The sequence below is a fragment of the Stegostoma tigrinum genome, chromosome 23, assembly GCF_030684315.1.
Source record: "Stegostoma tigrinum isolate sSteTig4 chromosome 23, sSteTig4.hap1, whole genome shotgun sequence".
Classification (NCBI taxonomy): domain Eukaryota; kingdom Metazoa; phylum Chordata; class Chondrichthyes; order Orectolobiformes; family Stegostomatidae; genus Stegostoma; species Stegostoma tigrinum.
Genome location: NC_081376.1, coordinates 16,781,965 through 16,797,498, shown reverse-complemented (window position 1 = coordinate 16,797,498; position 15,534 = coordinate 16,781,965). Strand labels below are relative to the sequence as shown.

General features: G+C 42.5%; 1 protein-coding gene across 2 annotated transcripts in view; it reads left to right on the top strand.

Moving 5' to 3' along the window:
- LOC125462601 (ATP-sensitive inward rectifier potassium channel 12) overlaps positions 1-14,574 on the top strand; it is an 87,573-nt gene extending 72,999 nt beyond the window's left edge. For both annotated transcript variants that reach the window (XM_048552807.2, XM_048552806.1), the window contains one exon: positions 10,870-14,574. In XM_048552807.2, coding sequence (XP_048408764.1) covers positions 11,047-12,345 — 1,299 coding nt within the window. In that variant the 5' untranslated portion in view covers positions 10,870-11,046 and the 3' untranslated portion in view covers positions 12,346-14,574. The remainder of the gene's footprint in view (positions 1-10,869) is intronic.
- Positions 14,575-15,534: the final 960 nt, after the last annotated feature.

The window sequence follows — 15,534 nt, the reverse complement described above, 5'->3', positions numbered from 1 at the left end:
GCAGTGCTAACCACTGAGCCACCCCAGGTTATTTCCTTGCTCCTGTACTGTCAGAACCAATGAGAGAATGTGAAGATGGAAGGATCAATAAATAATCAATGGGGACAAAATAATGGGGAAAGCAAGGAAAGGAAGAGGAAAAGCAAAGGTAGAGAAAGCTTAGAATCAATTTCAAATATGTTCTTTAATATATTCGTGAAAAGAGGAAATTAAACATGGGGCAACTGTACATATAAAGGTAGGATAGGGCTAAAATATGTGGTCCTCCCCTTACCCAAGTTCCCTTTCAATTTGGTGCTACATTGGTAGAACGAGAGAACTAAGTTTGGCTGAAATATCTAATATTTCATCTCAAATCTCATTTTAGTGCAAGCCCTGATTTTATTTTCAATAATGGTTTGCACTCCATCTAAGTACAGACATCTCCGAGAAAGATCCTAAAGTCAAAGCAAAAGATAGAAGGAAGGGATAGATCTGGAGACATTAAGTGTTCATTGGTATAAAGAAAGGGAGTGACTGACAGAGTAGAAAATGGAAACAGACCATCCGGAGCATGAAATAAACACACTTTCAAATTTATATGAACTTCTAGAGAGGGATTAGTAGGGTTTCATGTGAAAGACAATGAGAAAAAAAACCCCATAAATTTGTTGTATATTACTGACCTGGCTAGAAGATTGGTTAGGCAGTAGGAGACTGCAGTGTCAGAACAATGAATCTGTAGTCAAACTTGGAATAAGTAACTAGTGGTGTTGCACAAAGATCTGTGCTGTGGTTTTAACTAGTTACATGTGTATTCATGACTTAGATAGTACAATAGTTACCCAGTAACACAAAAACCAGTGGTATTGTAAGCGATCGAGTCAGGAGCGTAAAAATATCAAGACATTGAATAATCAAGGGGATAGGCAAAAAAAGCAAATAGATTTCATGATAGTTAAATGTCAGCTCCTCTGTTGTGTTCCAAAACAGGGCAGATAAAAGTATTATTTAAATAGTGAAAATCTTGGAATAATGGAGATTCAAAGAGATTTAGGGATCAAAAGCAAACCAGAAAGGCTGATGGAGTCTGACTAGAGACTAGAATACAATGGTGAAGAGGATGCTAAAACACAGCTATATAAAGCCTCAAACCTGTTCTGGCAATCATTTACTTTCCTAACTTTGGTTACCACAACTCTTATCAATCTCAATCTCAGATTTAAAATGAACAATTAAATGGAGAAGAACAGGTCAGAGAAAGTAGGACAAAGGAGTATAATCTGGTCACTGTGGGAGTGCCTTCTCTAGAAGGATTGCAATGGTTTAAGAAACTAGCTTGTCACTGTCTTCCCTAGGACATTCAGCACTGTTCCAAAAATGCTGAGTTTGCCTATGAGCCCAAATCCCACGGATGGATGTAGGAAAAGAGGCTTAACTGAGGGAAAATAGTACGGATGTATGTCGGGGCAAGCTGAATAAAATCTTGCAAGTGATAAGGATAAAACAATGTATTAATAGGGTTAAATGAAGCAGGGTCACATGTGGAGCATGAACAGCAGCTGGAATAATTGAGGTAACTGTGCCGTAAATTCAACATAATTTTAGACAATATACAGTCGTGACAAACTTGACAGGGAAAGTTGCATCTCTCGAGAGGACCAGGTCAGCTGATGCCTCAAAGTATTGTGTCCAGAGCATAATTGGCCATTATTCTGTGATATAAAGCTCAGGGCACTCGATTATGACTGCAAATCTGTAAACACCTACCCTCTTCCTGCTGTGATTCTGTTCAGACACTGCAGTGCTAGATCACGCATGATGCACAAATACTGTCAATAATTCAAAGATTTAAATATTTTTCACTGCAAGCTGTTTATTTTTGCAGCAGTGGGGGTAGGCTTTACAAGTACCAAAGCGTTTGGCAGCGATGAGAATTCCACCATACAGTTCACGACGAAGTCTGTCAAAATAAAACTGACACGAGAGACCTGAAATAATAATTGAAAATGCTTGAACTACACGGCAGGTTTATCAGTGCTGGGAGGTAACTGGATTCATGAATTCAAGTTGCACAGCTGGAACGTTAAACATTACTTCTCTTTCAATTGCTGATCAATTTGTCTTGAGCTTCCAGGAGATTTTAAAATAAAATTATTAATAAAGCACCTGACCTGATACCAAATAAATATATTCTATAGAATGCCCCAATCCTTAGCTAATTCTCATTGTGTAGAACAGCAAGTACTGAATGCCTGCCCTTTTAAGACCAATGTATAATAAGAGAAACTTGGTTTTCTATCGTAATATCGTGATCTCAAATGCACTGAGGCAGATTCAACCGTGGATTTCGAAAGGGAACTATAGGAGTACTTGAAGTGAGAAAATTTGCAGAGCTACAGGGCAAGGACTGAGTGGCAATTTGCTCTCCTGAGAGCCAGCACAAACACAGTGAGCCAAATAATCTGCTCTGTGCTTTGGCTGCAATATTATTCCATCAAATACTAAGGTTTTCGATTTTTAGGTGCCGGTTGGGGGATAAATGTTGGTCAGGACATTAGTAGTTTTTTTAAAAATAGTATCTTGGGATCTTTTATGTGTCATTTTAAAAGCAGTACCTTCCAGACAGTCTTATTTCCAACAAGGTATACAGCTTCAGCACTGCACAAAGTTGGGATAATTTTGGCTGGGATATGAACCCAAAACCTTCTGACTCTAAGATAACAAGGTGTAGAGCTGGATGAACACAGCAGGCCAAGCAGCATCAGAGGAGCAGGAAGGCTGATGTTTCAGGCCTAGACCCTTCTTCAGAAACTTGTTCAGACCCTTTTTCTGATGAAGGGTCTAGGCCTGAAACGCCAGCGTTCCTGCTCCTCTGATGCTGCTCGCCCTGCTGTGTTCATCCGGCTCTACACCTTGTTAGCTCAGATTCTCCAGCATCTGCAGTTCCTACTACCTTCTGACTCTAGGACAGTTTGGAGCTTTGAGATGACACTTCAAAGGTGCTGTAATTCATTGACTGTAAATTACTTTGAGGTATCCTGTGGTCATGAAAACTGTTATATAAGAGCTAGTTCTCTCTTTGTTCTGCACAGAAGATGCAGCAATAGATGTTGAATCATCATGTTTTAAACTCAGGGCTTTGTATTTTATTCATTCTTATTTCAATTGAATCACTGAAGAGCAATTAAATTAGCTTCGGTGCAGCCATCATGTCAGTTGTGTTTTAAGTCCTGTCTAAGGCGGCCATTTCTTTTCACAAACAAATACAAAAGATTAAGGGAGCTAATGTGAAGCAACTCCTTCCCTCAAGCACCCGGTGTAAAGGATTTTAGGAACTTTAAAGAAATGGTGTGCCACAGAGGGGGAAAGGCGATTTTACTCCCCTGAGACTAACTAGGTTTATCGTAATGACATAGACATCTTTAAATGGTCTGAATTCAGGCTTTTCTAGAATTTATATTTTTATTTTTAATCATCTCAGGTACAGTTCGTCAACAAAAGCCGAATGCTGAATGATGGAAATTGGAAATAAAAGTAGATTATCTTTGAAGGAAGTTTGCCAGTCTGACTATATCTGTGGACAGAGATATAGAGTTAATGAATCAAGACCCATGAGTCTTCTTAAGAATCCTATTGTCATACGTTTTGAGAGTACACAGGCTAACCAAGCAGTCTTTGCCCGATAATGTTTAATTCCTGTCTTTTCTAGACTGAGGAAGCCGTTTGGACTCAGAGTAGGACTGTATCAGCTGGAGCACCAATGTTTTAGGAACTGGAATAGTGATGGCTCAGTATTTAGCACTGCTGCCTCGCAGCGCCAGGGACCTGGGTTTGATTCTACTCTCAGGCGACTGTTTGTGTGGAGTTGGCACATTCTCCGGGTGCTCTGGTTTCCTCCCACAGTCCAAAGATGTACAGATAGCAACGTGTAGAGCTGGATGAACACAGCAGGCCAAGCAGCATCAGAGGAGCAGGAAAGCTGACATTTCGGGCCTATGTAGACTTGTTGGGCTGAAGGGCCTGTTTCCACGCTGTAGGGATTCTATGGTATCAGAGATAATGGGAACTGCAGATGCTGGAGATTCCAAGATAATAAAATGTGAGGCTGGATGAACACAGCAGGCCAAGCAGCATCTCAGGAGCACAAAAGCTGACGTTTCGGGCCTAGACCCTTCATCAGAGAGGGGGATGGGGGGAGGGAACTGGAATAAATAGGGAGAGAGGGGGAGGCGGACCGAAGATGGAGAGCAAAGAAGATAGGTGGAGAGGGTGTAGGTGGGGAGGTAGGGAGGGGATAGGTCAGTCCAGGGAAGACGGACAGGTCAAGGAGGTGGGATGAGGTTAGTAGGTAGCTGGGGGTGCGGCTGGGGGTGGGAGGAAGGGATGGGTGAGAGGAAGAACCGGTTAGGGAGGCAGAGACAGGTTGGACTGGTTTTGGGATGCAGTGGGTGGGGGGGAAGAGCTGGGCTGGTTGTGTGGTGCAGTGGGGGGAGGGGATGAACTGGGCTGGTTTAGGGATGCAGTGGGGGAAGGGGAGATTTTGAAACTGGTGAAGTCCACATTGATACCATATGGCTGCAGGGTTCCCAGGCGGAATATGAGTTGCTGTTCCTGCAACCTTCGGGTGGCATCATTGTGGCAGTGCAGGAGGCCCATGATGGACATGTCATCAAGAGAATGGGAGGGGGAGTGGAAATGGTTTGCGACTGGGAGGTGCAGTTGTTTGTTGCGAACTGAGCGGAGGTGTTCTGCAAAGCGGTCCCCAAGCCTCCGCTTGGTTTCCCCAATGTAGAGAAAGCCGCACCGGGTACAGTGGATGCAGTATACCACATTGGCAGATGTGCAGGTGAACCTCTGCTTAATGTGGAATGTCATCTTGGGGCCTGGGATGGGGGTGAGGGAGGAGGTGTGGGGACAAGTGTAGCATTTCCTGCGGTTGCAGGGGAAGGTGCCGGGTGCCCTCCAACCCCACCACACCCGGCACCTTCCCCTGCAACCGCAGGAAATGCTACACTTGTCCCCACACCTCCTCCCTCACCCCCATCCCAGGCCCCAAGATGACATTCCACATTAAGCAGAGGTTCACCTGCACATCTGCCAATGTGGTATACTGCATCCACTGTACCCGGTGCGGCTTTCTCTACATTGGGGAAACCAAGCGGAGGCTTGGGGACCGCTTTGCAGAACACCTCCGCTCAGTTCGCAACAAACAACTGCACCTCCCAGTCGCAAACCATTTCCACTCCCCCTCCCATTCTCTTGATGACATGTCCATCATGGGCCTCCTGCACTGCCACAATGATGCCACCCGAAGGTTGCAGGAACAGCAACTCATATTCCGCCTGGGAACCCTGCAGCCATATGGTATCAATGTGGACTTCACCAGTTTCAAAATCTCCCCTTCCCCCACTGCATCCCTAAACCAGCCCAGTTCATCCCCTCCCCCCACTGCACCACACAACCAGCCCAGCTCTTCCCCCCCACCCACTGCATCCCAAAACCAGTCCAACCTGTCTCTGCCTCCCTAACCGGTTCTTCCTCTCACCCATCCCTTCCTCCCACCCCCAGCCGCACCCCCAGCTACCTACTAACCTCATCCCACCTCCTTGACCTGTCCGTCTTCCCTGGACTGACCTATCCCCTCCCTACCTCCCCACCTACACCCTCTCCACCTATCTTCTTTGCTCTCCATCTTCGGTCCGCCTCCCCCTCTCTCCCTATTTATTCCAGTTCCCTCCCCCCATCCCCCTCTCTGATGAAGGGTCTAGGCCCGAAACGTCAGCTTTTGTGCTCCTGAGATGCTGCTTGGCCTGCTGTGTTCATCCAGCCTCACATTTTATTATCAGGGATTCTATGGTATTGTGTTCACATATCTAATAGTGTCCAATTATGGTTCCTGCCCTGACACAACTGAAGAAGAGAAAGACATGCATTTGTACAGCTCTTTTCATGATCAATGGATGTTTAATAGCATTTTACAATGAATGAAGAACTTCTGAAGTGTGTGGATTATTATCAAACGGGAAATGCAGCAATCAATAAACACATCAAACTTCCACACAACAGCAGTGTGTTAATGAATGGATAATATTTTTTGTGATATTAGGACTAAACCTTTGACCAAGACATGGGCATAACTTCCAAGCTTTCCTTTGAAATAGTGCCTTGGATTTTTCACATCTATCCATGTATCCAATCAGCAAGCATTGATTCACTGTCCCTAAAAGACAGGGTGTCACTTCTGCAATGTTGCACTATTGTGTCAACTTTGAATTTTATTTTTGTGTGTGGATTCAAGCCCTGGATTGGCACTTCAACATGGAATTCTGAGACTCAAAGGTTAGCCACAGTTAACACTGGGACACTGAGGCAGACGTTCTCTGAGGAAATGGGAAAGAAAACAGTGGAAAGGAATTAATGCCCACCTCCATGGCAAAGTGGGGAGGCATTTAATCAAAAGTGATAATGGCAAGTGAGAATTGCATTGTCTTCCCTGTCCACCTGCAGTTAAGCTTGTGGTGGGAAGATCTGTAGATTGTGGTCCCTCAAGCTTTCTGCCAATTGAGGCCTTTAAGTGTGCAATTAATCCTGCAGCTTGCATTCTCATCTATTTCTCAGCCCAACCTCAAATAATCTCTTTTATGGTATTTAACTGCACACTTCCAGTTTATTTAGAGCCTCGGTCTCAGTAAAATTTCTCAAACTGCTTCACAGGAGCAATTCTCAAACAAAATTTGGTACTGAGGAATTAATACAATAGGTTTTTGATTTAAATCTTTCGTCAAATAGAGAGAGAGAGAAAGATTTTAATGACGATCTTAAAGGGGAGAGAGGTAGAGAGGTGAACAAGTTCAGAGAGGAAGTTCAGCAATTCAATGCTTTTACCACTGAGAGGAACAAGGGAAGCAGATGGATTAGAATGCTATCAGCTGCAAGTTCTCAAGCTACAAGCCACTTTGACTTGAAACTACATCACCATTTCTTCACTATCACTGGGTCAAACACCCAGAAATCCTTTCCTAACAACACTGCGGGTATACCTACACCCACTGGGACTACACCAGTTCAAGAAGACAACTTGCCAACATCTTCAGAAGGGCAATTAGAGATAGGTAATAAATGTTGACATTGCCAGCAAATCCACATTCTGTGGACAAATAAAAATAAATAAAGCATCTGTACAACACCCACTTGCTTATATAACTAATTCAATCCAGCTGACCTGGGAGGACGATTTTATTGATCAATTTTTCCATTGAAAGGTTTCAAAGTTTTATGGCTTGACCTTCTTGAATCTGCAGCTGATTTATTAATTCCCACATCTTGAGATCTTGCAGCTGTCAGTTGCCTGGTGAAGTCATCACGTTGCTCAATAAACCGCTCCACAGGAATCCCACTGTACTGTTGAAAATGTTCTGAAAATGAGCACTGACCCTGATTTGCTGGCTCACTGCCAACCCTGGGAGCTCGTGGCTGCTGTTGTGGGCAGCAGAACCTACCCCTTTAAGGCAGCATAGAGCAGATAATGGCTGTCAACCCTTGAGGCTTGTCCTCAAGTCCCCAGGAATTAAAGGTTAATCTCCACGACACTGCTGTGAGCAACATTGAGAAGAGAAATCATCTGAGAATTGGTTTTATTTTAAACTTTGTCTATCATAGAAATATTGGCGATGTGAAGAAAAGGCTGTTTGAAAATTAAGTAAGATCCAGGTGGCTAATGCATAGCCTATTCAATTCCCAACTGGCTGTGAACTACTCGCATGCCATGGATTGACATGGCGGGGGACCAATGGCATGATTGCAGTGGTGGCTTAATTAGAGGCAGGAGACCTCACAGGTGATGACATCACCAGGAATGTGCCCATCTTGAGTTGGCAACCTTCAGGCATGCAGATATACCAGTAGTGATGCAGGCCCACCATCAATGACAAATTAAGAGTGGGCAATAAATGCTGGCCTCGTTAACAATGCCTGTATCCCATGAATGAATTTAAAACAAAACACTTGTCAGCCTCCTGTAAATCAGGTGTGAAACCAGGCAGAAACAAGAATAGAAATTGTTGGAAAAGCTCAGCAGGTCTGGCTTCATCTGTGGAAAGAAATTAGAGTTAATGTTTTTGGTCCAGTGACCTTTCCTGGGAACACATTCAGAATCTGGTAGGATTGGCCCTGGAGGCCACTTATGGACATGATCTCAATCTTATATTTAAAACGGAAATGAGGACACATTTCTTCAGGCAGTGAGTCGTGGGCCTGTGGAATTCAGTGCCGTGGAGGCAGGGACGTTAAATGCCTTCAAGGCAGAGATTGATAAATTCTTGATCTCACAAGGAATTAAGGACTACGGGGAGAGTGCAGGGAAGTGGAGTTGAAATGCCCATCAGCCATGATTTAAATGGCGGAGTGGACCCGATAGGCAGAATGGCCTTACTTCCACTCCTATGTCTTATGGTCTTATGTAATCAGCCAGATCATAGCCAGCAGATATTTGGGTTCATGATATTTAGAAAAGTCTTTTTTAAGCTCTGGAAATTATTTAAGTACAATTCTGAGACTGATGCAATAAAGTGTCCAGTTTCTGGGAAGTTTCTAATAAGGTAGCACAATTTCTATGCACTTTTGAAGTGTTGCAGTATGGAAATGTGGCAGTGGATTTGTATTTCACAAGTTTTCACAAACAATAATGTGAAATTGATAGATAATCTGTTCTTTCAGTGACATTCATTAAGGAATAAGTAATGACCCGAACACCAGGAATTACCCTTCTTCAAAATAATGCCATTAAATTGAGTAAATCCATCAAAAAGGGCTGATAGGACCTGAGATGAATATTTTGCTTGAAAAATGGTACTTTGACAGCGCAGTACTATATACTGTACTGGGGTGTCAGCTTGCATTTTGGTATCCTCCCAACCCAAAGGCAAGATTGCTACTCACTGAGCCACAAAGAACGGTTTATGCTGTTGCATATTCTAGACCAAGTCAAGGTCTAGCCAAAAGTGTCAAATACGAGGCACGTTTTGACAGTCCTTATTCAGGATTTTGCTGTGTCAGGGTTACAGCTGAGGCAAATCATTGCAACAGATTTCAGCTTTATTCTGAATTTAGATGCATGGTACCTGATCTGGGAGTGATTGATGCAGACCTGATATGGAAAAATGTTCCAATCCCCAGTGCAGTTACCACTATAATTCACAGATGATAGAGCATTGACAATGTATAAGATGTTTTTTGGGGGTAAAATAGATATGCTGTCAAAAATCATTACTTTGCAAACAGCAAGTGACTTTTTTATATAAATATGTTTAGGAAGTCATGATGATTTGGGGCACATTCAATTCAAGGAAGCTAAAGGTTGTAATTTAGGAAACAAAATGTTTGAAAATTAGATTATGGCTTGAAACCCTCGCAGGGAGCACAATCTCAATGCAATAAAACTCGCTGTAAGAAATTGTTGCTGCTATTGAGTTGAAAGATAGTAAACTGAAAAAATAATATTACCTCCAAAATAAATGAGTTCTCTGCCCCTTGTAAAACAGAAATCAGAAATGTACTTATTGTTAGCTACTCTTGAATTACCAAACACAAAGTCATTAGTGTTACACAGCTTGTCACGTAATATCATGGGACTCTGATGTATACAGTGTATTATTACCACAGTTCTTAGCTACAGACTTGTCATTGGTGCACTGTTGGTCCAAACTGGTGAGCCAAATGCCAATATTTAGTTCTTTTAATAAACAGTTAAAGTGTATTCACATGCATTTTTATTTATACCTTTTTCTCCCCTGATGAAACACAGGAACAGGAGTAGGTTATTTAACCCCTCAGTTCTGCTCCACCGTTCAATCATATCTTAACAGCTCTGTCTCTCATCCATATCTCCTAATGCCCTTACCCAATAAATATCTTTCAAGTCACAATCTTGCAAACCTTGTGCAAGATCTACCTTGCTAAAAGAACAGGGAGACATTCTTGCTCCCAGGCCTTTACCAGTGGGACAATGCATCCTCTACTAAGAACTGCATAGGAGGGGTTTACTATAGACTTTTACATCCACTTTCACTTGAGGTGACTAGGAATTGAGCAAAGTGTGGACATATGTCCCTGTTTCATTTCACAATTTTGTATATCCCTCTAACACTACGTTACAGAATTAAAGGGCTTTGGGCAGCTGAATGGTGCATTCCCTTCAGATATTCACATAACCCAGCAGCAGGCCCATAGGAGCTTTGCTGACTACCTTCGTTTTCGAAATTTTGTTTAAATTCTAACACAGCTTAAAAAAGCAATGCAAATGAAACCTATTACAAGTTTACTTTTATAAAACAACGATAAAACAAATCAGTTTTGGAGTCCTGCGATTTGAGCAGAGATGTTTCTTGGCAGCACATTGAAAAATTACTCCTTAAACTTGACGGCTTCCCAGTTGACTACCATTTAATTAAAACACCTAAGGGGTTTGCATGTGCTGAATTGTACTTACCTTGGGCTGAATACATATCTGTCCGACCCAGGTACTGTTTTGCTTGCAGCCCTTCAGCAAAGTTGCCAATGGCTGACTGTGAGCTCGTGTTGAAGAGGCTGTGTTAACCTTGTGTTTACAGTTAACCAAATCCTGTAGGGGAGTGGGATTTGTGCCTGGCAACAGTGGCACATATTGAGTTGAGAACTCACATAAGGTACCAATCCATGATCTGATTAAATGGCTGGAGCAAGCTTTAGGGAGCTAGATGGTCTATTTCTGTTTCATGCATTTTTAGATTGGATAATTCCATTGACCTCAATTCTAGTGATGGGAACCAAAACTCGACTAAACTTTCTTAGAGTGTAACATTTACATTTCTATATATTGCACATTTTAAACCACAATTGTTTTCATTTCAGGGTGCTACGCTGAGAAGACAGAGCGAGCCAAGCTGCCTGGACTCTCTCTTCAGTTGTCAGAGACTCTACCTTGTTTGTTTATTTTTCCCCCTGGGGGTGTGGGTGGGGGGCTGGGGGCCTTGGGCACTTGGCAGACAAGGCCCCTCAGCTTAAACGAATCCTGCTGTGCGCACAGGAATGACTGGTGTCCGTGACAACTGTTACAGCGTGGTGTCCTCGGAAGAAGACGGGTTGAGGTTGTCAACCATGCCAGGGATCAACGGCTACGGCAACGGGAAGATCCACACCAGGAGGAAGTGCCGCAGTCGCTTCGTGAAGAAGAATGGCCAGTGCAATGTGCAGTTTGCGAATATGAGCGACAAGCCTCAGCGGTACATTGCTGACATTTTCACCACGTGCGTGGATGTTCGCTGGCGCTACATGCTGCTGATCTTTTCGCTAGCCTTTGTCATCTCGTGGTTGGCTTTCGGCCTGGCCTTCTGGCTCATTGCGCTGATACATGGTGACCTCGAGAACCCTGCTGGCGATGACAACTTCATGCCCTGTGTTTTGCAGGTGAATGGATTCATCGCTGCCTTCCTTTTTTCCATTGAAACCCAGACAACCATCGGGTATGGTTTCCGCTGTGTGACGGAAGAATGTCCATTGGCGATTTTCTTGGTGGTCTTTCAGTCCATCGTAGGTTGCATAATAGACTCGTTCATGATCGGTGCCATAATGGCTAAAATGGCACGGCCGAAGAAACGAGCCCAGACCTTACTTTTTAGCCATAATGCGGTAATAGCCATGAGGGATGGTAAGCTGTCTCTTATGTGGCGGGTTGGAAATCTGAGGAAAAGTCACATAGTGGAAGCCCATGTCCGGGCTCAGTTGATCAAGCCAAGGATCACTGAGGAAGGAGAATACATACCCCTTGACCAGATAGACATTGACGTGGGTTTTGATAAAGGATATGATCGTATATTCTTAGTTTCCCCTATAACTATCCTCCATGAGATTGATGAGGGAAGTCCACTGTATGGTATTAGTAAGCAGGACCTGGAGATGGCAGATTTTGAAATTGTGGTCATCCTTGAAGGAATGGTGGAAGCTACAGCAATGACCACACAAGCTCGTAGCTCGTATTTGGCTAGTGAGATTCTATGGGGCCAGCGATTTGAACCAGTGCTGTTTGAGGAGAAGGACCAGTATAAAGTGGACTACTCACATTTCCATAAAACCTACGAGGTGCCCACAACCCCTCGATGCAGTGCCAAGGAACTGATGGAAAGCAAGTTCCTCGTTCCCAGCACAAACTCCTTCTGCTACGAGAATGAGTTGGCTTTCATGAGCCGAGATGAGGATGATGAGGGTGATGATGATGACAGTAGGGTCTTGGATGATCCAAGCCCAAATAGCAGTCGTCATGAATTTGACCGATTACAAGCAACTTTAGCCTTGGATCAAAGGTCTTACAGAAGAGAATCTGAGATATGACCTTTGACTGTTATAATGACCTTTTTTTTCAAATGTAAGGAATGGGATACCAATCATCACGAGTGCCATAAAGGATTTTAAAGCTTGCGTAAAATTAGGAATTTGATTGTAATGGTGGAGGGAATTCTCACATATGGAGTCTATCTGAATGGTAAATACAAAGCAGCAGAATGAGTTAACATTTAATGTGAGTAAAGATAGAATTATTACTGTCATGCTTTTTAGGAGATTATGTAACATTGATAATTACCTTCCATGGATTAAGACTTAAATTGAGAAGGTCGAGGAATTGGTTCAAGCAAGACATTGGATCAAGTGTTTTTGGTGATGTGTGCAACAATGAGCTTTAAGAAGAATAGAACTAGAACAAAACCATGATGTTTAGACTTGCAAATAGGCAATTTCAACTTGTCAGACCAGATTTAATACACCTTCAGGGGTTTCTTTTCACTATTTTGACATTTTCCTTTGAAAGAAGGTATCTTTGTACCAGCTGGCAAATGAACAGAAAGCAGAGATGGAAACTGAAACCTGCATCGATTCAGCCACAGAGTGCATATGTCAGTGTATGTCAGCAAGCACAGTTACCTGTGCACCTCACTGGTATGCAAAGCTAGACATTGGATGAGGTGAAAATTGTGCAAAGCTCCTGAGGCATACAAAAAAAACAATGTCATTTGCGCTCAAGGTGTCACATCAATGTCAGTCAACCAGAATACATTTTTGTAAAAATTAAAGTTCTTTATCTTTAAATACAAAATGCTACGCAAAATTATACTATTGTACAGGCCCAGGCAGACTGAGTGCTATTATATATAATGTATATGCCTAGCTAAGGAGAGTGCTGATTCCATATATTTTATAAATAGGTACATTCATACATGCATACACACCCACATGCACACACACGCAATATGTACACTGTACAGTTGGGAGAATTAGTGTTCTATACTGTGTAGACCTAGCCTGGCTGAAGGCTATGGTTAATTACTACTGGGGTAATTGAAGGGGAAGGAATACCTGGAGGGATAGCATTATTCCACTTTAAAATGGAAATAAAAGGAATTCTGCAAGGAACAACTCCCAATGTGCAGCATCAGTGGATGGCAGCCAACGTTGGAGTATTGGCCATTTACTGTCATAGCTTCTACACTCTCGTTTATCAAGGCACTACTCTGTGTGTGGGGGACCACAAAATTACTACTGTGATGTTCAGGCTAGAATTTTGATTGATTTTGTTTTTACAAAAATGCCAAATTGCAAGGAAGCACCCTGAATGAGGTGCTCCACTCTGCTTCAGTGATACCACTGGTGAGATGGGTACCTTTACAACCAAGAACAACTTCATAAAGAACCAAGATGACCGTGACTTCAGAGATGAATCACGAGTATTGTGCTGGGAAAATCTACACCATCAGCTGGATTGATAGGCTTCCCAACTACTCTTATACTGGGGTCCAATGGAACAGTCCGAAATTCTGATTCCCATCAATTTTCTTTTTTAAAAATGGCTTTCAGGATTCAGGCAAGGTTGACATCTGAAAACCATCCCTTACCATTTGTGAAGATGAGATCAGCCTTCTTTTACTCCTGCAGTCCATACGATGAAGACTTTCCGATAGGGCCAAGGCTCCTGCTGAATCACTTCACAACGCTGTAGGCCTTGTCATAAAAAACCATTAACCGAAAATTCAGGTGAACAATGCATAAATGAGAGAGTACTTTTAAAACAAACGTGCTCTCCCCCACCAGGACTTCCCTACCCTTTGAGCTTTTCGTTGATTTTGGTGCACTCTTTAGCATTTGCCATGCCTTCTGGGAAGGCACAGTCTTTGACACCTGTTGTGTGAAAACCTTGTACCTACTATAGGGGTGTGATACCACTGGGATGTTTGTGGCTTGTCTCACACTAGGTAACCATGGTGACAGCATCATCAGCTTCTCTGCTGCAGCCTTGCACCTGTAAGACTGAGTTAATTGCTTTAACTATCTTTGATTGTGCTAGCCAATCTTCTTGTTTTGGACGTAGCTAATCAGCTTAACCTTGCAGTCCCGTTATTTTGGCTTTCCTCCTTTCTCAATTTTTGCGATATGTCTCAGCATAGAAGCTTGTGATTAAAAATGGTATTTCTCTTAAAGGGATAAGGTGAACTTTGACCTCTGTAGAAGTCTTCCTCTTCACCCAGATTGTAAATGTAAAGAATGATTCTGGGTTCTGTTTTATTTTATTGGGTGATCAAAGAATTTATTAAATTAAAGAATTCTAATACAAATTGGCATTTGTCTTTCTTCTGCAATATTAGCTCATCAAGTGATGGAACAGATGATCAAAGTATTTGTTAGATCAGATTAGTGACCATCAAATAATTCTGCACATGACAGAGCCAGAAAAAGCCATAATCATATTTGAACCAGGCAGAAGACTTCCAGGCTGGTTTATCTACCAGAAAATCAGACTGTTTCTTAAATCATTCCACCAGCTTTTGCTCAATCACCATTACCTCAAGTCCATGGGACAGAGTTTCTGAACCTTTCTCTGGATTTCATCAAAGATAGCACAAATGGAGACACTTTCCACCATATTCAAACACACTACCTTGAAACATGTGTAAGGGTAAAGATTGTTGAATAATAAATTGAAAATAGTTTGCAATGATATAGTACCCTTCACATTCTCAGGATTTCCCAGAATGTTTTACAGTCAATGAAACATATTTGAAGTACAGTCAATGTTGTTTTGTAGGAAAACACAACATATAATAAGATGTCATAAACATCAGTGAGATAAATGGCTCAACGATATGTTTTGAGTGATATTATGCCATAAGTGGTATAATAAGAGATGATACTCTGAATAGTGTTGTGGAATCTCATAGGCTGGCTAAGTAGGTAGATGTGGTTTAATGTCTCTTCTACTGGAGCAGGTCTGAAACGATAACCTTCTGACTCAGTAACTGACAATAACTAGCAACAGCTGACACAGTGAGGAAGCAAAGTGAGTACTTCCAGTAAAGGTTTTGTTCCAAAACCCTCTGTCCTTCTATTATGTTCTGTGGACGTATGCAATTCAGATGTAAAAATTCCTTATGGTGCAGTCCAATGGAATAAAGGCACATCTAAAGCCAAGAGGTAGTTAGTTGGCTCGATGGTTAGACCATGATGCAGAATGATGATGCCTACAATTCAAGA